General features: G+C 38.0%; 1 protein-coding gene across 1 annotated transcript; it reads left to right on the top strand.

The window, feature by feature from the left end:
• The first annotated feature begins 1,584 nt into the window (after positions 1–1,584).
• LOC148865466 (ferredoxin--NADP reductase, root isozyme, chloroplastic-like) lies at positions 1,585–9,328 on the top strand. Its single transcript, XM_088977023.1, has 5 exons — positions 1,585–2,069; positions 2,296–2,352; positions 5,090–5,422; positions 7,711–7,930; positions 8,598–9,328. Exons 1-5 carry the CDS (start codon positions 2,046–2,048, stop codon positions 9,095–9,097), a joined length of 1,134 nt encoding a protein of 377 aa, XP_088833149.1. The 5' UTR covers positions 1,585–2,045; the 3' UTR covers positions 9,098–9,328.
• The last annotated feature ends 17,246 nt before the right edge of the window (positions 9,329–26,574 follow it).

The following is a 26,574-nucleotide window of genomic DNA, read 5'->3' as shown; positions in this document are numbered from 1 at the left end:
ATTGTTTAGCCCTCTGTGGGATTCGACCTAGTACCATTTTTACTACAAATATTTTATTGTGGGACTAGTACTAATTTTGAGGGCTTCGACAACCCATCAGTTTAGTCGAGGGACCACTTAGTGTAAGTGTTGGGCCCATAGAGTCAATGTGATGGGCTCAAGGGGTTCACAAGGTTTTCTAGTGAATTCGGCAAGGCCTTGTAACAGAGGCTGGGCCAAACCCATGTAGCTGATGTGTAGATCAATGCTTGGGTCCCACGCAATACAAATAAACCCAACTTGGCAGCAGTTTGGAAGCCTATTGAGCACTTGATACATATTGAGCCTAAAGCCCATTTCGATTTGGGCTGATATGATCAGTCACTTAAAGGGGCGGATCTGAGATTAGGTCAATCCAAAAGGATTGGGTCTTAACCCTATCCACTCATGGAGACCAAATACATATAGGATTAAGAAGACTCCTTATCCAAATACAGATTTGGATTAGGATAACTCCTAATGGGATTAGGAGGTTTCTTAATCACTAAGAAAGAAATAGGAGAACCCCTAATTCGAATTACAAGAATTCGAACCTTAAGGGAATTCGCAAAGAATACTCTACAACTAGAGATTGGATCTCAAAGAAACCCTAGAGAGGAGAAAGCAGTTCGCTACCTTCTTCTCTAGTCTTCTCCTCTAGCAGCTGTCGTCATCTATTGCCAGGTCGATATATCTGTGAGGGAAAAGATCAAGAAAGCTTCTTGATATCAGTCTTTGCTGAAAGACTGATCGTGTGTAGTGCTCATTGCTTCCATCGAGTTTTTCAGAAGGACCTGGTTCATGGGACAAACACTGCTAGTTCTGCTCCATCATCACTGTGTCATCTTTAGTGGGAGCGGTTCTGGGAAGTTTCTTTGGGCGTGAACACCGACATTGGGAGACACTGTTTCTCCAAATCAGGTATATCCCTTCCCTTCTCTTTTGGTTTAGATCTAGTTCGGTTGTAGTTCAAGTCAGATCCTTGAATACTGTATTCTAAATTTAGGGAATATGATTCTCAGTTGGAAGAAAGGTAAGAAATTTTTGAAATTCACCCACCAATTTTGCACCCTTTTTGGCATCCATATGATGGATCTTACCATTCTTTCAACTTGCAAATTAACCAATTAGGAATGTCATAGGCCATAGGACTGCTCCTACCTTCTACTTAATTAATTTTTCTTAATATATTATATTATATGTTATAAATTATGGTATACTATTTATTATATTATACCACATATTTTATTTCTATATATAATTTGAATGGGGTTTATTAGGAGGTATCCGAAACGAGTGCCTGAATATGAGATATAACAGTACCAAAAAAAAAGAGGAGATATCCTAGTCAAAACCCAGACCGGGTTTTGACAAATAGGTCCTAACATTTGAACGCTTCAAAAAAAAAAACTTCCAGGAAATTGCCATCGCTAATTTTGAACACCCTAACCCAGAATATATTATATTAACATAAGAAAACCCTTATACTAGGACTCCCATAAGAATCCATAATATTAGGATTTTTTTTGAAGCCTATAATATTAGGACTAGATGTACTTTTTTATTGTGACAAACATTATATACACTTTTCCGAATATTCCAATCCCAATCATCTTTCTTGGCCTTTCCGTCGTTACAGGGGACTTGTATAGTATTAATATTTTAATAATAATTTTCTTTTTGGGGTTCCAAGATGCCATTGTTCATATGTGTTATGAACTCGAAGAAACGAGGTTCTTTTAGTAATTTTCAGAAAGTTTGAGGTTATTTAATTTCTGAAAATAAATTATGAGCAGTGAAGCAGCCAGTGAGGCAGGTCGAGGAGCCAAAACTGTCCTTTGCCTCTCCCGAAAGGATTACGGAATCAGAGCTTCTTTCTTCTTAGTTCTGCATTTACAGACCCTATAAAAACCCTAGATTTCTCTTTTTCCAATTCCTTCTCTAGGAGACGAGCTCCCTCGTTTATGTTCTATCCAGAAAGCCCAAGCTTTGATTTGTTTTGAGCTCCGTAGCTCTTCGATCCGATCATGGCACATTCAATTGTGACCCAGGTACGTTTAATCTCTAATCGATTTTTTCTAGGTTGCTCTTGGGCTTATACTCATGTTTTGAAGAAACCTCTGTTGTTTGTGACTTCAAATTTGTATTGGGTCTGAGTTGCTCTTCATGTATCTTATCACTGGCTTGGTTCCGACATTTGTTTGAAGGAATTATGTGATTTTGGTTTGAATTGCTGGGAGAGGTTTCTCGTAGTTAATGAAGTGAGTTTTATTGCAGGCTTCTGTGACTGTTCCAGTTGCAAACGATTCTTCTCTAAGGAGATCGATCTTTAAGGTACTTAGCCACTTTGGAGTTTAGAGGATGTTGTATTTTGATTGTAAATCGGAAAGATGAGAGTTTTATTTGCATCCTTTGACTTCCAAGTTGATATTATACTGTTTAGATTTTGACAATATCTGCTGGTTAACGAGTGTTCAATTGCTCCTAAAAAGTAAAAATCTTTTGGAGTATGTCTGTATTTTGATTACAAATCGGTAAGATAAGAGCTTTATTTGCATCCTTTGACTTTAAGTTGATACTGTGCAATTCAAGTTGCACTGCTGGTCAATGGGAGTTCAGTTTCTCCTAAGGCTGTGTTCGGTTGCAATGCAAATAAATTTGCACTGGTGCAGAACCATGGCAGTGCAAATGATTTGAGTGTAAATTCTGACCTATTTTTGTTTCAAATTTTAGCTTATTTTGTTTGATTGCAGTACATTTGCACTCCCATGCATTTGTACTAGTGCAAATAAATTTGCATTGCATCCAAACACAGCCTAAGGCTCAGTTTGGAAGGAGTACAAATACAAATATGTAGAGTGGAAAACCTTGCGTTTGGTATTATTTTGTATGTATTTGTACTGTACATATTTGTATTTGTACTCTTTCCAAACTGAGCCTAAAAGGTAAATTTTTTTTTTTATTATTATTTTTTATTTTTAGAGGGTAGTGCAACCTCCAGAAACCCCGAAGTTAACCCTTTGTTTCTTTATCTGATTTAATTTAATCCAGTAACTATGAATAACTGTTTGGTTAATTCTGGAGCTAAAAAACTCTTAATTATATTTAATTTGTCATTGTTGAATCTGTATCTTTGTCTGTCCTGGGCAGTTTATCACATTGGAAGCTTATATATGTGTATATGTCAATTGATCTTTCTAGAGAAGTCTTCATGACAGATACAGTTCCTATGAAGAAAGAGAATCATAGTCATATAGATCTTTTTATACAATTTACAAAGCCTTCCATGAAAGAGAGCTTAATATGATAGTAAACAATGAATTGGAGTTGATGCAGGAGCTAAATGGTCAATTTTGGGACTTTTTGACTTCTGCATATTGTGTGCAAGTCACTTGCCAGAAAATAGGCATTATTTTGGGGAACCTTGTTTATTTCATATTTTATGCACAACCAAGGCCATGAAAAATGCTCTCCAGTGTCTGTTATTGACAACAGACCTATGCCCATGTCATGCTAAATCATTTTAGGCTCTTTTATATGAATACAACTATTTCCTATCATATTTTCAAGAGGTAGTGTTGAAGCTGGTTGATCAAAGTAGTCCACTTGTATGCCACCTCATCCTCTTGCTACCCACCAAATTTATAGGTCTATATTCTGTGAAAAAAGCCATCTTACTTCTATGTTGGAGTATAGACCTGGCATGGGTGAGGAAAATAAGAAAGTGGTCAAAAGACATAGCTTTACTAGTGGCACATATGCAGGTTGTTATGTGCATTACAGCATTGATGGATTGGTTTCAGACATCCAATTAATAAGCCTTCCAAAATGACACTGACATGTTACTGTTAACATCCAGTCTACTGCTTTCTGCTGGGCAGTAAAAAGAATATGATGAACTGTTCAATCCAGCCTGTTGTTTGCTTCTGAAAGAAAAGAAAAAATCTATATAGTCCACAGGCTTACAAGAATCCAATCAAGCCTTATTTATTTATTTGTTTTTGTTCTGTGGATTTCTTAGTTGAGTTTATTTAGCTTCCAATTTCTCCTTTCACTAGTATACAGCAAGGTTCAAAATATCGTCATGTGTTGGTCCGTATCGGCCAATATGTATCATATTGGAGCCTTCCCGATATGCCCCTGGAGGGGGTGTTTCGGGTCGGCGAGTGGTTCAGGGGGTAGACCAGCCTTAAACCGGCCCCTCTGAACCAGATTCGAAAAAAAAAAAAAAGTACCGATACAGGCCGATATGACGTACCGGTGTATTGCCCTGTATCCATATTTTGAACCTTGGTCTACAGGGATCATCCAGTTTACTAAATATCCTTTCAGGCACCAATTCTGAGGATTCATATCTTCCAAGTGTCTGAGGCAACTAAAAGAGAAGGCACTGTTCTTCAAGTTATCATAATCATTGTCCTCATGACCAAGAATCCATTTACGTCCTTTACTGCTGTCCCCTTAACTTTTCGAAGCCTAAAATTTAACTCTTACTTCTTTCACCATTGGTTTCATTCCATGTTGCTAAACAATTGTACTTCTAATTCTCTTAAACACATGCTTTTTATAATTTTTTCTTTCTTAAGCTTGTCAGTAATCCATCTCAACATGCTTATATCAACTGCACTCATTCTAAAAAGTTTCTGTTAATTGATTGCCCAGCATTTCCATAAAGATCAGTTGCTATTATGGTTGTCTTGTAGGTTTTCTTACCCCATTTAGATTGATGGTAGCAATCACATAGAATTCAGAATGCATTATCTCTACTTAACCCACATGTCTCTAATTCTATCCTCTTCAGTACCTCTTTATTGATTATTAGATTTGCCTTGACTTTTGTAAATAATTCTGTTGAACATCTATTTATGGTTGTAAATTCTACTTTATTTATGTTTTAGTAATTTTTTAGATAATTTCTCGTGTAACATGTAACTGGAATTACATATTTCTTACTAAGAAAATTTCACATTTGACTGATAAACAATTAGAGTATCTGCAACTATTTCATGCTGTAAGTTGGTTATGATGCATTGGCAATCGCAATCACTGTTTTATATTTCCTTGTTTGCAGACATATAATTTAAAATTTCAGGATAAATCATGGGTGTCGGTCTTATCTTCGGATTTGAAAATCAATAACCCACGATCGACAAGCGAATACAAACTATGCATGTCAGTAAAACAAGTCACTCCATCTAAAGTTGCAGTTTCACCCTTACAACTTGAGGGTGCCAAGGAACCTCCTCTCAATATATACAAGCCCAAGGAACCTTACACAGCAACCATTGTTTCTGTGGAAAGGATTGTAGGCCCAAAGTCTCCTGGAGAGACTTGTCATATTGTAATCGATCATGGTGGCAATGTACCCTACTGGGAAGGACAAAGTTATGGTGTCATTCCTCCGGTAAGTATTTTTTTTCCTTACAAAACGTGTTATAAGAATCATCTTGATATTACCTCTGGTGGAGTTAAGAAATAGCTACTTGCTTTTTGTATTTCCTTCACTCTGACATATAAAATGAACTAAATTGCATTTCTTTTTAGGCTCAGTTTGGAAGGAGTACAAATACAAATTTGTAGAGTGCAAAACCTTGTATTTTGTATTATTTTCTATGTATTTGCACAGTACAGATTTATATTTGTACTCCTTCCAAATTGAGCCTTAACTACTTGCGCCAACCACGTGTTAGTATATTGTTTCTATGCTTCTGAGTTGTGGCAACAAATTTACTCTTTGGTGGAAAGATATTGGATGCTACTAGGTCTGTTAATGATGCCCAAAAATCCGTGGCCTGATCCGATTATCTCAGATTCAGATGGTGTATTTATGTAATTGGATTGGATTCGGATTTGACTTCATCTGATCCGATTAAAATCCGAATCCAATTATAATATTTATTGATTTTAATGTATACATTTTTATAATTATATTTAAAATTATATATGAATTTATAATTATATATAATAAGTTCATTATGTTATATTTACATTTATTTTTTTATATAAAAAAGCTGAAAAGTAACTAGATTTTTAATTTTTTTTTTGTATTTTAAAAATTTAAAGATCCGAGTCTGTTAGGAATCGAATTCGAATCTGAGGTCTTCAAATCTGATTGGATTTTGGATCGGATTCAGATGTAAGTTTTCAGTAATTGGACCGGATTCAGATTTTGCTGAATCCGATCTGAATACAGCACTAGATGCCACCAAGTGAAGTTTTGGATTTGTTTGAAACAGATGTAATGAGATTTTCTACTCAGAGGCAAAAGATCCTTTGGCAATGTGTGTGGGCCTGTGGGAGGCAGTTTTTGGGGGCTGTGGTATGAAAGAAATGTAATAATTTTTGAGGAGAAATATATGCAGGTGGAGGAGCTGAAAGAACTTACAAGGATTGCACATTGGGCTTTGGTAACGGAGGAGTTTAAAGGGGTGTGTCTATATGGTATTCTAAGGGAATGGCAAACGGTAGCATGCTTCCAAATGAGCAAACAGAAATGGTGATGGAATGGAGTCCCCCAGAAAGAGGGATGATCAAGTTAAACTTTGATGGCTGCTGCCTTGGATATCTAGGGACATATGGAGTGGGGGTGTGATAAGGGATCGTAGTGGCACTATAGTCATGAGTTTCTCAGGCCCAAAAGCCCTGGGTAAATCCCTAGAGCTGAATTGTTAGCTCTTTTTCAGGGATTAAAATTGTTGCAGCAGATGGGATTGAGGGATGTGGAAGTGGAAGGAGATTGCGGAACTGTCACTTGTTAGGTGAAGGATCAAGAGCAGACCCTGTGAGAGTTTAGGCCGATGGTGAAATTGGCTAATTCCCTAGGTTCCCTGTTGAATGACTCATTCAAATGGGCCTCCTAAAAGTGTAAATATGTTGGCACGAGCTGGGGTGGGGAGGGAAGTACTTGAATGGGGTTGCTCTGGGCTGTGCTGTAATGTATCAAAGTCTGTTTCTATTGTTGTGTTGAGGCTCTGTCTGTCGTACAATTAAGCCTGCTGCCGTTATAAGTGAGCAGCATGGTTTCTTTTTCTTGAATGAAATGTTCAGTTATTTATCAAAAAAAATTTGATCTCTTTAAGTATTTGAGTTTCTTAACTTACCTTCTCCATAGACCTGCTTGGCAATGGAGAATGACTGAGTTGCATTTTTTTTATAATTACTTATGGCTGTATTATTATTATTATTATTATTATTTTTGGATAAATTACTCATGGCTGTATTATTGAAAGATGATTCCAGCTCTTTTAAGTATTTGAGTTTCTCTGCTTGGAAATAGAGATGCTTTTCTTACTTATAACCTTTCTGATGGAGGGATTACTTGGGTTCAATATTCATTTTACTCAGTCCCCCACTGATTGGTTAAAGTCTTCTGCTGTATTAATTTATTCTGGACCTATTGTCTTAAGATAGAAATTGATACAAGATATATATATATATTTTTTTTGGGGGGGGGGGGCGAGGGGAATTTGATATATAAAATGTTTAGTAATATTTAATCAAGCTTATTTTTGAGCTAGTATAGTGGGGAGCTGATGGTGAGTTTGCCCCAGTATAGGAGAATGACGTGAAGGTACAAATGGAGAAGCTAGTTTTTTGTTTTCAGTTTTCCATGACATTTTAGAATATGATTGCATCAATGGCAATGAACATGTAAATTATTATTCAGCTGTTAAATTTTCTTATTTTTTGCAGGGTGAAAACCCAAAAAAACCAGGAACCCCTCATAATGTCCGCCTTTACTCAATAGCATCTTCTAGGTATGGCGACTCATTTGATGGCAAAACAACCAGTTTATGCATTCGCCGTGCTGTTTATTATGACCCTGAAACTGGAAAGGAAGATCCTTCAAAGGCTGGTGTCTGTAGCAATTTTCTTTGCAACTCAAAACCAGGAGACAAAATTCGGATCACAGGTAAAAATCTTATTATCTCTAGATTGAAATGTTAAAATGAATGACTGTATTGTTAGAATTCTTAATCATGGCTTTACTGGTTTTCTGTTGGTGCATCTATTGCATTCCTTTGTATGATAGGGAAATAGAAAAAAGAGTGAAAAAGGTTGATTTTCTCACAAATGCCTATTCATTAAATGGTCCCTAAATGTGCTTTATTAAATTTTAGGTGCTCTGGAAGAAAGACGAATTAAATTGTGGGTCCCAATCCCTTGGAACCAGTTGTCTCCACAACATGTGGTCATATTGTTTACAAATGAGTACAATTTCCCATGAATCAGTTGCCATTATTTTTATAATCTTTGTTAAGTGGTAAGTCTTCAGTTAGAGGTAGTGCAGTCAGACCTCAAAATATTGGCACCCCAGGTCAGCAATAGATCTAAATTCCTGGATAATTCCAGATGTCATTCTTATCTTACAAATCACAAAGCATTCTCCTCAGGATGTTAGCAGCTATATGAAAGTTAGCCTCTGAGAAATTATGCTCTACAGTTTAGTTTTTGGGGATCTAAAGGTATTATAACATATGACTAGGATCATCTCTAATTGAACTTCTTCTCCTTCTCATCAGTAAGTGGTTGATGGTGATCCAAACAGGCTTTCTGACTACTTTTGAATTTCATTATAGGGCCTTCTGGTAAGATAATGCTTTTGCCTGAGGATGACCCAAATGCCACCCACATTATGATAGCCACTGGTACAGGGGTGGCCCCATACAGAGGCTTCCTTCGTCGCATGTTCATGGAGTCTATTCCAAATTTCAAGTTTGGTGGCCTTGCATGGCTTTTCCTTGGGGTAGCTAACACTGATAGCCTCCTCTATGATGATGAATTCAGAATGTACCTTCAAGACTACCCTGATCATTTCCGGTATGATCTGGCCCTAAGCAGGGAGCAGAAGAACAAACTTGGGGGCAAAATGTATGTTCAGGATAAGATTGAGGAGTACAGTGACGAGATCTTTAAGCTCTTGGATAAAGGGGCTCATATCTACTTCTGTGGGCTGAAGGGAATGATGCCTGGGATACAGGAGACACTGAAGAGGGTTGCAGAAGAAAGAGGGGAAATTTGGGAAGAGAAGCTCTCACAACTCAAAAAGAACAAGCAATGGCATGTTGAAGTCTATTAATAAAACTGCATAACTTTGAGTTAGTTCTATGTCATCCCCACCACCACACTAGAATCTAAGATTGGGGTAATATTCTCAGTTTCTCATTGATTATTTGACTTTGGGTCTTATTGTTCAGTTCCTGTAGGGGAACTTTAGTGAATGCCATTGATTTGAACTCATTATCGTTAAGCTGAAACAAGCCGTTCTATTTTTCTATTGATACTAGTAGGAAGCTCTCCTGTTGCTGCTTGTTGAAGGTTTTTCTGAGCCATCTAAAAATGTTGATTTCTCTAGTGGTCTGGAGGGGAACCAAATTATGCTTCCTCCATTGCTATTTTCATTGGCTTGGAGGAATAATTCGCCATCCAACGTGGAGCAATTTCTGGTTGTCCTGTAAAAGATAAAATGAGTTTATTCCAAGATTTTATCATTTAAGAAATGAACTCATTTCCCTTTCTGTTTGGCTTTGAGAGGACTGGAAGTGACTTCTGGAAGGGGTTTTTAAAACTGGCGCTAGCTACATGATTTCGCATTCGATCGCATTCAAACACCCAATTAATGCTTATAAACCTTGGAGCATTTACGGATGGTTTCTCCTAAATGTGGATTCTGCTATGCTCCTAGATCGATGCTATGACTTTCGATGACTGCACAGGAGACCTACTGTGTGGGGTCTGTGGACAGATACAGGTCAAACATTGTTAGAGAATCAAAACGTAAAAAGAAAAAAGGGTTCGACCATGATATCGGAAAAATATGATATCCAAAAAAAACTGACCAATCAACTGTTATTATATAACCAATCAGGTGTAATTTATCAAAATTAATGGGTGGGTTTAATCAAAACGTAAAAAGAAAAATGGGTTCGACTATGATATCGGAAAAATATGATATCCAAAAAAAACTTTGACCAATCAACTGTTATTATATAACCAATCAACTGTTATTTATCAAAATTAATGGGTGGGTTTTGATTGATCAAAACTCTTCCGATACCATGTTTTCCCCGTATCATAGATGTTTTGCAGGGTGTGACTATATATATTTGCTCAAAATATGAAAGCTGTGGCTATTCATACAGTGATGGCCCTCCCCACTCACCCAAGTGGTTGGAAGTTGGAAAAGTATGTAATTTTTTATTATTAACTTAATGTGATGTTTTAGGAGGCATTCAACAATATGAATGTTTTGTTTTCGTTGGTTTTTAAAATCGACAAATCAGTGAAAGAAAACGAAAACAGTCTTGAACCTTGTTTTTTTGTTTTTCAAAGATAAAAATAAGTTGGCATTCTTTAAAAAAAAACACATCTTTGAAACCATCAATATAATGGTTTTTAAAACAAAAGTAAATTTTGTAGTGCAAAAATTTTATGATTTATATAATATGATACTAAACAGATGATAACATATTTCTAAAATCATAAATCAAGAACATACTTTTGGTTTCAGATTCGAAACCAGAAATTAAAAAATGACCCTTAATTATCAAAAAACAGCAACCTCTAAAATGATGGTTTAGATTTTAGAATCTCTCTCTCTCCCCCACATGCTACATTAACCTAAATAATCTAATATCCTAAAATTTCTCCTAAACAACCTTTTCCACTATCCCCAACTTTCTCCTAAGTTATCTCTAATTATGTAGGGAGTTTCTTTCCTAACTTATCTCTAATTCTTATTTATCTTCTCATCCACTTTTTATCTACATCTATCTAAAGAAAGTTTGAATTAAAAATTTAAGAATTATTTAAATATTCTAACAAAATTGTATTTCTGAATTATTCAACCTGAATTTTATTCAAATAATAAAAACCTAATATTAAAAAATGAAATATTATTTAAATATTTCAATAACTAAATATCTTAAATAAAAAAATATTAAAATTAAAATTTTAAATCAATTAATAAAATATTTTAAATAGTTACTAAATAAATTTAAATTATTATAAAGAGATTAAGATTTTAAAGATTTAGTTAAATAACTATATATTTAAAAAAATGAAATATTTAAAATAACTAGATTTTAAATAGTTGAAATAAGAAAATTATGTATTAATAGTATTATAATTTTATGGATTATTAAATTCAACAAGTAATTAATATTTTAAAATTTAAATAATGATATTATTGCAATAAATAAGTAATATTGTAAATAAATAAATTCATTTATACCAATTAATAATTCTAGAAAATAACTTTCAAAAAATTAATGTTTATTAATAATAATTTTAAAAACTTAATCTATATTTATTATATATTTATATATACTAAAATTAATATTTTTTGTATTTAAGTAATTATTTTTTGTTTTTTGTGATAAATATTATTTCAATAATTATGTATAAATATATATTTTTTTGTTATTTAATAAAAAATTTTCAATAATTATTGGAGTTTAAACTAATGTTATTTAGCTTTTTAAATTTAATTTATTGTGTATTTTTGCTATAAATTTTTAATAATTATTGGAGAACAAACTATTGTTCACGGGTTGGTTCGGTTCAATTGTAGGTTGTTTGGCCAACCAAATTAACCTGGACAGGTTGGGGAGTTGGTCACTTAAGTTATATCGGTTTGGGTCAATTTTTGGTTTGGTTGGTTGGTTCAAAAGATTTAAACTTAACAGATTAAATTTAAAAATCAAGTTTAAATATTAAAAAATTACAATGGCTTTATTAAAAAAATAAACTTAAAAGTTAAATTTATGATATAAAATATTTTAGACTAAGAAATATTGGAAATTTCTCACTTTCCTGTATTAAAATATATATTTAGAATATAAAATATTAATATAAAATCTATGGTCAGGTCATTTGATTTTAGTTAGTTTACAAATGGCCAAAGCAGAACTGATCCGACCTAGTCAAGTTGGGAAATTATTGAACCAAAGCTGACTGAAAATACAAGAAATCGGGTTGGTTAGTTTCATTAGTTTGATTAGGAATGGCAATGGGGCGGGGCGGGGACAAGTAGCCTCTCTTCATCCCCATGCCCACAAAAATCCCTATTCCTGTCCCCGTCCCCATCCCCGTCTCCATGGGGATCCCCACTCCCTGTGATTCTTTATAATGTCAGTCATTATGTTTTTGTTTTTTATTTTATTTAAAATAATAAAAATAAAAAAAATAATTAAAATTTACAATCCTATTAGAAAATATTTAAACATATTCAACCATATTTTTAAAAATATTAACATATAAACCTACATAGCGTCTATATACATATATATTAGTGGGGATCCCATGGGGTAGGGATCGAGGTCCCCACGGAGCAGGGAGTGCTCTCCCTATCCACGCCATTCGGGGCAGATCCCCATGGGGATCGGGGAAATGGGGAAAATTTTCATCCGTAAGTTTGATAAACAACCCTATCTAACATTAACTATTGTTATTTTTATATTGTAAAGAAATTATCAAAAGTAGTATATAAAATATAAGTGATTATTAATTATTATATAAAACAATTGTATACTCTTACATGTTTCTATTGTTTATCTTTAACTTAACATCTCTCGTGCATTACACGAGTCCCTGTTAGTATATATTAAAAGACTATATTTTATAAATTTTCTCCTTTTTTAATTTTCTTAATTTTTATTCCATGTCACTTTTGAAACAAGTAATGAGATGCTCTTCCTTCCCATAAAAAATTACCTAAAATCTATCTCTCTCTTCTCTCTCTCTCTCTCTCTCTCTCTCTCTCTCTCTCTCTCACTCCACACATTCCCAATAATGTAAATAATATCCTCTCCTAAAATTTCTTCTAAACTACTTCCCTCCACTATCCTCCACTTTCTCGTAAATTATCTCTAATTCCTATTTATCCTCTTCCACTAAAGAAAGTTTGAATTAAAAATTAAAAATTATTTAAATGTTTTAACTAAGTTACATAATAACATTAAAATATTTATTAAAAACACAAGTAATAATTATAATATATTTAATAATAGTCAAATTATTAATTATTTTGTATTTTTACAAAATTTATCATGAAATTATGTACTAACAATATAAATTATGATTTCCCGATTATTCTATTTAATGTTATTCAACTAATAAAAATTTAACATTAAAAAATAAAATTTTATTTATATATTTCAATAACTAATTATCTTAGATAAAAAACATTAAAAATAACTAAATAATTACATAACAAAATTAAAATAAATAAAATTTAAATAACAAAAAATTTAAATATTTTATATATCATTTAAAAATTTAAATACATAAATATTTCAAATAATAGAATATTAAATATAATTAGATTTTAAATAGTTAAAAAAACGAAATTAGGTGTAACCCTTGGACTAGACCAAACCAGATTTAAACTAAAACTCAAATCGGCAATAACTAGTTTAGTCGATTTGATCAATTAGGAAAAAACTATGAGAATTCGGTTCTCAAAGTGGGCCAATGATCTGACATATATATATATATATATATATATATATTGATATATTATAGAATTACTCTATTATGGATTTTTGAAATCTTGGGCTGAAAATGTGATGGAGATTGAACTCTTAATGGTGGCAAGTTTTGTGTACACCGAATTGATTAATTTGATTATGTGGTCTGTAATTTTTTTATTTTCTAGAAAGAATGTATTAGGTTTTTCTGATGTAAACAATAGAAAATAGGTGTTATCTATTTTTTTACATTGTAAAAATCGTTGGAGCTTGTAGAGAAGACAGGGATTGAAAATGGAGATTGATCTGTAGATTGTAGTTTCGCAGGGATGTAGTTTTGTCCGGATTGGATTCAGACCATCACACTATTAGCCCTAGCCATTTATTTTTGATTATTTTCTATTTAATTGATGATATTATTGTGAATCATAATTGAGAATTTTAGATCATTACCTATGTGAATTGATGCATGTTTTGGACACCAAACCCTATGTCGATCTGACCTAGTATTGGTCCTATCTTGTTGGGCTGAAACTATGGTTCCTTGGAGTCTGGTCACAACCCTTGGGTCATTGTTTTAAGTGACCCAAAATCAATTTTAGGCCAGGGGTTTGGTGGCCCATTGCATGGACTAATTCGACCCATACTTGAAAACCTAGCATGGACTACTATATGGGCTGAACTGTTTTGTAGTTTAGCCCATATGGCAAGATAAAATCATTGTGAATCATAACTGAGAATTTTATATCATTACATATGTGTATTGATGCATGTCTTGGACACCAAACCCTATGTCGATCTGACCTAATATTGGTCCCATCTTGTTGGGCTGAAACTATGGTTCTTTGGGGTTTGGTCACAACCCTTGGGTCATTGTTTTAAGTGACCCAAAATCAATTTTAAGCCAGGGGTTTGGTGGCCCATTGCATCGACCAATTCGACCCATACTTGAAAACCTAGCATGGACTACTATATGGGTTGAACTATTTTGTAGTTTAGCCCATATGGCAAGACAAAATTATTGGATAATTTGATCCATTGATGGTTGGTCATGTGTTAATCTAAATGGATTTGGGTTTTACAAGTTTTGAATTGATATGGATCAATTATGTATGTGTAAATGGTGCATTGAATGGATGTGATCCGTTCATGGGCCATAAGTGCTTGGCCCATGTGTAAGTGCGGTGGTTAGGCTATGTAAGAGTGGTCTCCTTAAAAGATAAAGGAAGACCAGAGGCAGGAAGTGGATTAAAAATTGGGGCAAATGAGAATAATAATTTGATAACACCAAATGAGTAATGGAATCATGAATCTATTATGAGATGGACCCTCATTTATAAAGAGGGATCTCGAGGCCCCGAAAGGAAGGAGCTAGAAGTATTTGATTCCCACTAGTTAAGGGAATATTGGATTCACTATCGGTTATCAAGGAGCACTGCTAGGGGTTCGCCACGTGTCTTATGAGATCTCTTAAGGACTAACTTTTCTTTCATCTGAGGATTCTCATAATCCGCATGTGCTACTTCCTTTTGTGACCCATTTAACCAAATGGCACTGGTGGCATCATCATTTAGTGGGTACACCTTTATTAGACCCACGTGGCACCTTATCAAACATGTAATTAAAGACGCACGTGTAACCAATATTTATTCCCAGTTTATAGTTATCATGACTCATCTCGAGTACGGGTTTGTCGCGATCGTGCGATGAGTCATATATTCGTCATAGATGTTCGATGAGTTATAAGCTCATCGCAAGCAACCAATGATTTGTGAACTCATCACAAGCATCCATGTAGTACCAATTTGGTATCCTCTGTATTTTGATGGCCTGAGTGATCACTACGTACCTACATTAGTCCCCTGCTTATCAGTAAGTGGAATCTTACTGATAATCATTTTGCCCTCGGATTTGCCTTGAAGTTTTGTAATGGGTCCATGTAGAGAGGGGTCAATGGCGTGTTGATTTTTGTGTGTTGGGTCCGGTGATCATTCCTGCTTTGATTGGATCTTTTGTCAACCCCTTTGCTTGTTGACAAGCTGGGAGCCGGTCAACAGGTAGTCATGCATTTGGCTTATTGGCAACTTTGGATGGGAATTGGGTCATCATTTTTTGTTATCTTTCATCCATTCTATGATTCAGCCCCCCTATCTTTTGACAATTTGCTTTCTATTAATAGGCAAATCTATGCTCAGTTTGTGAGTTTTAGCCCCCTTCCTAATGGCAGGAAGAAAATTGTCAAAAGACAAGTGAGGAATTGTGAAGTATGGGTATTCAGCCCCCCTGTGTATGTTGAAGTGGTGTCTACACGAATACATAGTGTGAGTTGCCAATGTGGCTTTTCACATTTGGCTACCGTTGGAGAGACAAAAAGGATATTATGAGCCAATGACATGGCAGTCATCATTAGGACCTTTCCTAACCTTCGTATCTTCATAAATGTGATCTGTTCATGCGTGTGGTTTGGATAAGAGATGTAATATTTACATTGGCTGTTGATGATGTGGTGCCCCTTTTAAATTAATGCGCCATTTTATTCCGTCCATATGTGGGTATAGTAGTAAATTTATATACCTTGCATTTTCGTTAAGCATCATCTGAAAGACTGTAATCATCTCTGTTTGTCTTCCTTGATGCCGTTTGGCATTCTGGACACGTGTGAGGGCTTTATAAAAGGGTGGTACACCTGCCTTCATTCTCTGTTATTCTCGATCGTTTGCCTTCTCTATTTCTGTCTTCATCTCTCCAGTGACCATTCTCTGTTAGTTTTTTTCCTTCTTCTAATCCTTGTTCACTTGTTCTTTTAGCCATGGTTCCTCGCTAGAAGAAAACTGAGTGCCCATTTGTTGACTTCGTTAGAGTCGTTGATACAACATTATTGCTGTTTAAGTGAGAGGCGGTCAGGATAGCCAACGGTGGGAAGGGTTTTTGGCTCCCAATGCTACTAGCAAGGGGTGAAGGTGGGATTTTTTATGCCATTGATGGCAGTGAGCTGATGTACCTTTACTGGTGCTTAGATCAATCGATGTCATTCAAGTGTCAAGAACCGAGAACTAATACCTCAAAGTCCTTGGTGAGTTACTTAGATTGGGTGCACTATGTGCTGGAAAACCCAATGTATTGCCATCTACTACAAGATGCCAGGCTTCTCCATTTCGTGGATTACTACCTAGATCTTCCTGGTAAAGAGGGGGTAAAGTATGTGAAATTCCTTCTGGAACATTGGTGTTATTGGACCCACACATTCATGGGGGCATTCGGTGAGTTCACTATTATTGTAGAAGACGTTGTCACCTTGTTGGCATTGCCCGTCGGTGGGTCAGTGTCTGCCCACCACCTGCAATTTCCTAAGTCTCTTCCAATTGATTTATTGGGGCTCTATAAGGAGCTTTTTGGTGAGATCATTGCATTCAAAGCTCAGGTTGATCAGCCAACTGCCCGGGGTAAGATGCCACTTAAGGCATGGGTGGAGTATTGGTTTAAGACCCATGGTAATGGGGATGTGATGGTATGGGGGGTAGAGAGCCACTTCCATCTCACCGCCTTTGTTTTGTATATCGCATCTCGTTTTCTCTTCCTTGGGTTGCTCGATTACGGACTGCGCACAACATTGATTCTACTTGCCATGCTCGCTGCCAGTGCTCATCAACTCCGTTGGCATCTATGTTCTTGGGGTATTTATACGAGAAGATGGATGACACAGTCTAGTAGTTGATGGATCCGAGTTGTAAGAGGCAGATCAGCTACATTTTTGCCCCTTTTCTGTTCATGTACATGTGTGAGCGCCATGACCTTAGCGTTACGCCACATCGTCTCTCTCCCCTGCGTGTTACTGTTGCGACCTTGGAAGGGGATGAGATAGAGGATCAGACGGTGGAAGTGTTGGCTTCACGCCAGTAGGCATAAGCTATTTGGGGTAAATGAGATTGAGCTAAAGCTAGCATCCCTTGAAGGATTCGTGTAGAGGCCTTACACTCACATTATTTAACATGCAATGTTGTTCTACGTTGGCACTGTCATTCCTGAGGATGGTGACCAACAGTGTGTTGTGGAGGTGACGCATCCTATCATAGGCATAGTGTATCTTATTCTCTGGCCAGGCCTCATCACATACTTGGGTCATGCCGGTGAAGCCCAAGTTGCTGCCTATCACCTTAATAGGGTCCTTCGTCAATTTGGTTATGATGATATTGTTAAACAGTGTATGCCTTTAGCTCCAATCAGATTGATGTACTTTTTGACATTTATTGTAAATGAATAAAGTACATAATTGATTCATATTATTATGGTGTGTTTATGTGTAATACCCTTAAACTAGACACTTAAGAGACTCGTGTTAGTTTAGAATCTACACAGACGTTGGATAGACCTGAGGAGATTTATCTTACCAAGGCTTACACTAATGTGCTACCATCGATTGGGGTGGCTTGTCTCAGTTGCCAAGGTGAGACCCGAAGCACATGTAGCTTGGGTTTGCTTAAAACCCTGAACCAGACCATTTTCCAGTTATGCCTTGGACCTTGGAAACAGATAGGCAAAACTAGAAAGTTATACCTAACCCCTAGACTCCATTATGATACTGCACTAGGGGCTAGAATGGACTGTCTTTGATATGCCAATCAGTGAGATCCTTAGTGGGGGTCAAAACTTGGGTATGTTGGGGTAGTTTGAGAATTCACTTGAGTGGGTGATTATAGTGACAGAATCAGCCCCTTTGTCGGACAGAGTGAATGATCGAGGAATGCACTCTCTCTAATGGAAACCTAAACTGTTGGCAGTTGATTTCAAACTTGTTGAGATTTGTTTTGCAAAATATATTTATATAGAGATATACATATATATTATGGTTTCACAAATTGTTTGGAAAAGGTTTTAATTCCCGGGATCCATGTGACTAGAGAGTGCAACACTGTACCTGTAAGAATGGTAGGATCCATCTAATGGACGCCATAAAGGTTGCGGAATGGGTGGGCGAATTTCAAAAATTTCCTACCTTCTCTCAACTGGGAATCATATTCCCTAAATTTAGAATACAATATTCAAGGATCCTACTTGAACCATAATCAAACCAGATCTGTACCAAAAGATAAATGGGAGGAATATACCTGATCCGGAGAAGCAGTATCTCCCAAAGTTGGTGTTCACGCCCAAAGAATGCTCCAAGATCCGTTCCTGCTGAAGATGACACAGCTGTGAATGGAACAGAACCAGCAGGGTGCGTCCTACACACTGGATCCTTCACAAGAATCCTCTGGAAGTACTAAACACTGAATCCTTCTCAGTCTTTCTTGCAAGACTGATGTCAAGAACAGATTTCTTGACTTTCTTTTCTACAAAGATCTAATCTTGCAATGGCAGATGGCGGCGGCAGGAGGAGATCTCCAAAAACGAAAAAGGCTGAACTGCTTTTTCTCTTTTTTCTGGAGAGTATGAATCAGATCAGATCTGAATTCGCAGGAAGTATCCTATACCTCTTCAAGGTGGTTCGAAATCTCCTCCTTTCTTCTTGATTAAGAAACCTCCTTTTTAGGAGTTATCCCAATCCAAATCAGTATTTGGATAGGGGATAATCTTAATCCTTTCTGCAGATAGAGTTAGCTTACTCCTGATCTTATCAGGAGGTTACCAGATTCAAATCTAATTTGAATTTGGTCTCTAAGAGTGGATAAGGCTAAAAGGCCCAATCCTTTTACTAACTTTAATCTCAAATTCGCCCCATGGATGGGTGATCATATCAGCCCACCTCGAAATGGGCTTTTGGCCCATTAAGTGTTCAGTGTCTAACTACTTTCCAATCTGCTGCCCAGTTGGGCTTCTTTGTATGGCATGGGACCCAAGCATTGATCTACACACCAGCCATATGGGTTCGGCCCAGCCTCTAAAACAAGGCCCAACCGAATTCATTGAAAAACTCAATGAACCCCTTGAGTCCATCATATGGACCCTATGGGCCCAACACTTACATTAAGTGGTCCCTGGGCCAAGCCATCTTATAAAAACCCAGGGGCTGTGGGCAGGTGCAAGATTAGCCCATCAGGCATTATCCTCAATGGTCTTACACTTAACCTCTCAGCCCTTAATGATCAAGCACTGCCCGACAAGAGAGGACCTCTCCCTCGGCTGCAAGGTACAGTGCCGCACTCTCCTCTCACATGGATCCCGGGAATTAAAACCATTTGCAAACAATTCGAAACCGTACATATATATATATATAAATATATTAATTTTGCAAAACAAAATTCCAACGATTGAAATCAACTGCCGGCAGTTTGGTTTCCATCAGAGAGAGTGCATTCCCGATCATTACCCTTTGTCCGACAAAGTGGCTGATTCTGTCACTATGATCACCCACTCAGATGAATTCTCAAACTGCCCCAACATACCCAGGTTTTGATCCTAGCTAAGGATCTCACTGATTGGCATATCAAAGGCAGCCTGATCCAACACCTAGTGAAGTGTCATAATCGAGTTTAGGGGTCAGGTGTAACTTTCCAGTTTTGCCCATCTATCTCCAAGGTCCAGGGCAATACTGGAAATCTGGTCTGGTTCAAGGATTCAAGTAATCCCATACTGCATGTGCCTCGGATCTTACCCTGATGGCTGAGACAGGCCATCCCAACACTTGGTGGCACACCAGTATCAGCCTTGGCAGGATAAATCTCCCCAGACTTATCCAACGGCTGTGAACATTTAAAACTAACATGAGTCTCTATAAATGTCCAGTTTTAGGGTTTTACACAGAATTAAACCAAACAACATGAATCAAACATGCACTTTATTTATTTCCACTAAATAACAAAAGTACATCAAATCAGATTGAAGCTAAGGGCATACAAAACTGTCTAACAGCTCCCACTTTCACTTAGGTCCAATCTGGTACAAGCCGGAGTCCCATACTTTCCACGTGTTTCCCAAACACCTTCTGTGTTAGTGGCTTAGTCAATGGGTCTGCCACATTATCTGCTGATGCTACCTTCTGAATCAGGACGTCCCCTCTACCAACGATCTCCCGCAGTACATGGTACTTTCTCTCGATGTGCTTCGACTTCGAGTGAGCCCGAGGCTCTTTAGCCTGGGCGATCGCTCCATTGTTGTCACACAACAACGGGATGGGAGATGTGCTGGATGGAATCACTCCCAATTCGTGTATGAACTTCTTCATCCACACGGCTTCCTTGGCAGCTTCACTTGCGGCAATGTACTCGGCCTCGGTTGTGGAGTCTACAGTGGACCCCTGTTTCCTGCTTTTCCAGCAAACAGCACACGATCCTATCGTGAAAACATACCCAGATGTAGACTTTCTATCATCTGGATCCGACTAGAAATCGGCATCGGTATACCCTAGAACTTGCAGTGAACTACCATCGAATACCAGACAAAACTCTTTTGTCCTTCGAAGGTATTTGAGTATGTTCTTCACAGCAGTCCAATGCTCCTGCCCTGGGTTTGCTTGGAATCTGCTTACTACACTCACCGCCTGAGCAATGTCAAGGCGAGTGCACAGCATGGCATACATGATGCTCCCTATGGCTGAGGCATAGGGAACGTCTCTCATGCTCTCAATCTCCTCAGAAGTCTTGGGAGACATCTTCTTGGAGAGAGTGACTCCGTGCCTGAAAGGAACGTTTCCTTTCTTGGAGTTCTCCATGCTGTACCTCTTGACAATTTTGTCAATGTAAGCAGCCTGGGATAATCCAATTATCCGCCTCGATCTATCTCTATAGAGTCAAAGACCCAGTATGTATGAAGCTTCTCCAAGATCTTTCATGGAGAACTGCTGTAATAGCCATACCTTGACCAAAGTGAACATTCCTACATCATTCCCAATGAGTAGGATATCGTCCACGTACAACACCAAAAAGGTGATCTTATCCCCACTGGACTTCCTGTAAACACAGGGCTCATCCGGATTTTGCTCAAAGTCAAACGTTTTGACTGCAGAATCAAAACGGATGTTCCAACTCCTAGAAGCCTGCTTAAGTCCATATATGGATCCATTAAGTTTACATACCATGTGTTCCTGACCAACAGCAATGAAGCCTTGCGGCTGCTGCATGTAGATATCTTCACTGAGATCTCCATTCAGGAACACGGTTTTGACATCCATTTGCCAAATCTCATAGTCATGGTACGCTGCTACAGCTCGCAGGATCCTAATGGATTTAAGCATGGCCACGAGCGAAAAGGTTTCCTCATAGTCGATGCCTTCTTTCTGAGTAGACCCTTTCGCCACCAAGCGAGCTTTAAAGGTCTCAATCCTGCCATCGGGGCCCTTCTTCCTCTTGTAGATCCATTTGCAACCAATTGCTTTTACCCCGGGGGGCGGATCCACTAGAGTCCAGACTCCATTGGTCTCCATTGAGTCCATTTCAGCTCTCATGGCCTCCACCCACTTCTGGGAGTCTATGTCTAACATAGCTTCCGCGTAAGTCACGGGATCCTCTTCACTAGTCAAGGTTTCCACCAGGTAACTATCCTGGTCATAACCATATCGAACTGGTGGTCTGGATACCCGGGTGGTTCTTCTAGGTTGGTAATTACCTGGAATTTGTGGGACATCTCCCACTGCTCCTGAGCTTTCCTCATCAAGAACTATTTCCTGATGATGGGTGTCCAGGATGTAATCGGATTCTAAGAATTGGGCATTTCGACTGCAGAACACTTTCTGCTCACTCGGGTCATAGAATAGATAACCCACCGAATCCTTTGGGTAGCCTATAAACAGGCAACGACTGGTTTTAGATTCCAACTTGTCCACACTTGTTCTTTTAACGTGTGCAGGACAACCCCAAATCTTCAAGTGTCTTACACTTGGCTTCCTTCCGGTCCAAAGTTCATATGGAGTTTTAGGAACTGATTTGGTTGGAACCCGATTCAGCACGTAGATAGCAGTCTCTAATGCGTATCCCCAAAAGGATTTGGGTAATTGTGAGCGTACGAGAAGTGACCGGACCATGTCTAACAAGGTCCTATTCCTCCTCTCTGAAACACCGTTGAGTTGAGGTGTAGCAGGAGGAGCTAATTGCGACACTATCCCATTGGCCTTTAAGTAGTCCCTGAATTCGTCAGAGAGATACTCGCCACCTCGATCTGATCAAAGGGCCTTAATTTCTCTCCCTAACTGTTTCTCGACTTCCTGTCTGAACTCTTTGAACTTTTCAAATGATTCAGACTTATGTCTCATTAGGTACACGTAACCATATCGTGAAAAATCATCTGTAAAGGTGATGAAGTACACGTGTTGATTCCGTGTCCTAACACTCAGGGGACCACATACATCAGTATGTATTAGGTCAAGTGTGCCTTCAGATCTTTCAGGCTTACCGTCAAATGGCCGCTTAGACATCTTACCTTGAAGGCAAGGGTCACAAGTGGGAAGATTTTCTACAGTTAGAAAATCCAAAGGACCATCCTTTACCAACCTTGTGATTCGGTCAATACCGATATGGCCAAGTCGGTAATGCCAGAGGCACGTGGGACTTACTGTATCACGATTCCTTTTCTTGGGATTTTCGACCGACGTAGTTTCGGTTAAGTTAGTTTCCAGAGAAGGATGTAGAACATAGAGACCGTTCTCTTGTTCCCCGCATGCGATGAATTTATTATTCCGTTTAACAGTAATCACATTACTAAAATAAACAGTATATCCATCAGCACACAGTTTTGAAACAGAAATTAAATTTCTTCTCAAATTCTGTACATAAAGACAATCTTTAAGTACAAGTATTCCTTCTTTAAAAACTAATTCTACGGTTCCTATTGCCGCTACTGCAACACTTGCAGTTGTTCCCAAGAATAATGTCACTTCACCTTCACTCAACCTTCTGCTAACTTTGAACCCCTGTAGTGAGTTACACGCATGAGTTGAAGCCCCGGAGTCAACACACCAGGACACAGAAGTAACTAACATGTTAGTTTCTATGACACAAGTTTCGATGTTACCTTTCTTAGATTCCAGGTAGGCAGGACAATTCCTCTTCCAGTGGCCGGTCTGCTTGCAGAAGTGACAGACATCAGATGCCTTGTTCTTCTTCTGCTTCTTAGGATTGGTAGCCTTCTTCTGAGGCTTCTTTGGCTTTCTCTTTTTCTTGCCCGATTTGTTAGCTTCAGCAAGCATAACCACAAGCTCATCCTTCATGAGTAGATCCTCGGCTCTCTACAACATATTGCTGAGTTCCTGGACGCTGACATTCAGATTATTCATATTGTAGTTCATTGTGAACGCATTGAAGGAAGAGGGCAAAGAATTGAGGATGGCATCCACTTGCGTGCCAAGATCTAGCCCGGATCCAAGAGCTTCAAGTTCGTTAATGTAACCCATCATCCGAAGACAATGGTCATGAACTTTCTGCCCTTTGGTCATCTGCGCGGTCATGAACAATTTCAGGACCTTCTGTCGAGTAGAACGGTTCTGCTCTTCATACATTGTTCTTAGACTGTCCAATATGTCCTTGGCTAGTTCGATCTGATCGAACTGCCTCTGTATTGAGTTGTCTAATGAGGCAACGACAAAGCAGCGGGCTAGGGAGTTCTTATCCTCCCACTCTTGGTAGTCCCTCCTTCGGGCCTCAGAAGCCCTATCACCCGGACGTTCCGGTGCAGGATTTTTCACCACCTTGACTAACTTTTCGGAAGTTAGGACCAGCATAAGATTTCTGTACCAGTCGGCATAGTTTGAGCCCTTTAGCTTGTTATCATCTAGAAGCTTTGCAAATTGACCGTTTGCCATTTTCTGATAAAATAGCAAAATCATTAGTCCAGAACCTTAGTTTGATTCATGTTACCTACATAGATATGGCTTTTAAGCTATGTTCCATTCCCATTTGTTCATCTCTGAGATTTCCCTCATTTCTCAGTGACGGAGACGACGAAATGTCTCTGGAAATGTGGGAAATTACATGGGGTGCATGAAGCCAACTGTTTCAGCTGCATAACCTCACCACCTTTCTGTGCCGGATCATATCCACTCATCAAATGAGTTTCCCTTTGGCCTCTGTCAGACAAGGTTCAGAGCCGTTTTCAGGTAAACCTTTCTGTCCAGTGAGTGCTTACCCATCATATTCAGGTTACGCCAAGGTACCGTGAGAGAGTTCCCATTTTCTGGTGAAGCCCCTCCCACATCGGTTTATGACGCCCCTATCATCTCATGAAACACTCTAATAGATCCAACAGCAAATGGATAGCCCAATTTTATGGTGCATTTCCTCATTACTGAAGGACCCATCATTGTGCTAATGACGGAAGGCCTTTAGAGAGTCCATCATATGGGTCTCCCTATCACATGCATTCATATTTGCTGGAGGGAACAAAAATGCCCTAGTTTTAATTTAGGTCAAACCAGAGTGGCTCCCATTGACTTTCATAAAGTCAGATTTCTAGTGGGCCTTAATCGGCTAGGGGTTCCGTACGCATCCCTTTTTCAGGGTTGTGGGGGCCCACCAAACAAAGAGGGGTCATCCAATGACCTTGAAGGACACCATGGCAATGATGTGCATTTATCCATGGTGTGCGCAAGAGCCACTAACGAGTCTTCATGGGCCAAGTACTTATGGCCCATGGTCGCAGCACATCAAACATCCAAACATCACAGGTAAAGGAGGAATTGATCCAATCAATTAACTGCTGTAAAGCCCATTGAATAGCCCACTTAAAATCTAAGTCATTAGCAATTAATGACTACTAGGTGTATGGGCTGAATCGCAGATAGCAGTTCGGCCCATACAGCTTATCTCACAGTAATGGGCCTTTTGCAGTTTTAACCCTTTAAAACTGGGCTTTACAGGTGGGCCAAATTAATCCATGTAATTGAACATCAGATTTGGAACAGCAAGTGTGAGAAATACAGACTGAAAACAGTCCCTATCGAACCCCAGATTCGGTCCAAACAGTTTTGGTCCAATCTAGTCCGAGAGCATCCAAAACTGATTTTCAATTCAAGAATTAATTAATGAAAGATCTGAAATTAATAATTTTGATTTCAAACAATCACAAATCAAACTATGGACTGTTCGCACCACCTGCAAAACAGAGGTTAATCACAAGGGTTGCAGTTTCACAAACTGCAAATCGCAGAAAGCGATTTCTCCAACTGCAAATCTCCAGTGCCGCCTTCTTCTTCCTTCTTCTTTAATCAAGAAAAATAACAGAAATCCTATTTCTATTAATTACATTCTTGATCAAATCCTATACATTCAGTCTAAAATAAAAAAAAATTATTTACAAACCGAACATAAATAAAAGGAAAGTAAAAGGGTGCGCAGACTATCTGCGCCAAATTTGCACTGTGATCTCCAGGTTCGAACAGTCCATTAAATCAAAAATAAATAAAGAACAATTCTAAATAAATTTTGGATTTAATAAAATTAATTTCAGATCAATCGCCCTTAACAAGAAACAGTTTCTTGAAAAAAGAAAACAATCTGCGCAAATCCTGAAAGAACACCTTCTATCCATTTGCGCAGGGTCAGATCTGATTTTCTTTTGGTTCAAGATTCGAACCTGTGGCTCTGATACCACTGTAAGAATGGTAGGATCCATCTAATGGATGCCATAAAGGTTGCAGAATGGGTGGGCGAATTTCAAAAATTTCCTACCTTCTCTCAACTGGGAATCATATTCCCTAAATTTAGAATACAATATTCAAGGATCCTACTTGAACCATAATCAAACCAGATCTGTACCAAAAGATAAATGGGAGGAATATACCTGATCCGGAGAAGCAGTATCTCCCAAAGTTGGTGTTCACGCCCAAAGAATACTCCAAGATCCGTTCCTGCTGAAGATGACACAACTGTGAATGGAACAGAACCAGCAGGGTGTGTCCTACACACTGGATCCTTCACAAGAATCCTCTGGAAGTACTAAACACTGAATCCTTTTCAGTCTTTCTTGCAAGACTGATGTCAAGAACAGATTTCTTGACTTTCTTTTCTGCAAAGATCTAATCTTGCAATGGCAGATGGCGGCGGTTGATTTCAAAGATCTAATCTTGCAAAGATCTAATGATCGGGATTGCACTCTCTCTAATGGAAACCAAACTGCCGGCAGTTGATTTCAATCGTTAGAATTTTGTTTTTGAAAAATTAAT

Source organism: Nelumbo lutea, chromosome 3 (assembly GCF_056320005.1).
Source record: "Nelumbo lutea isolate HS-2025 chromosome 3, American lotus-T2T, whole genome shotgun sequence".
Lineage (NCBI taxonomy): Eukaryota > Viridiplantae > Streptophyta > Magnoliopsida > Proteales > Nelumbonaceae > Nelumbo > Nelumbo lutea.
This window is presented reverse-complemented; position numbering and strand designations above follow the sequence as displayed.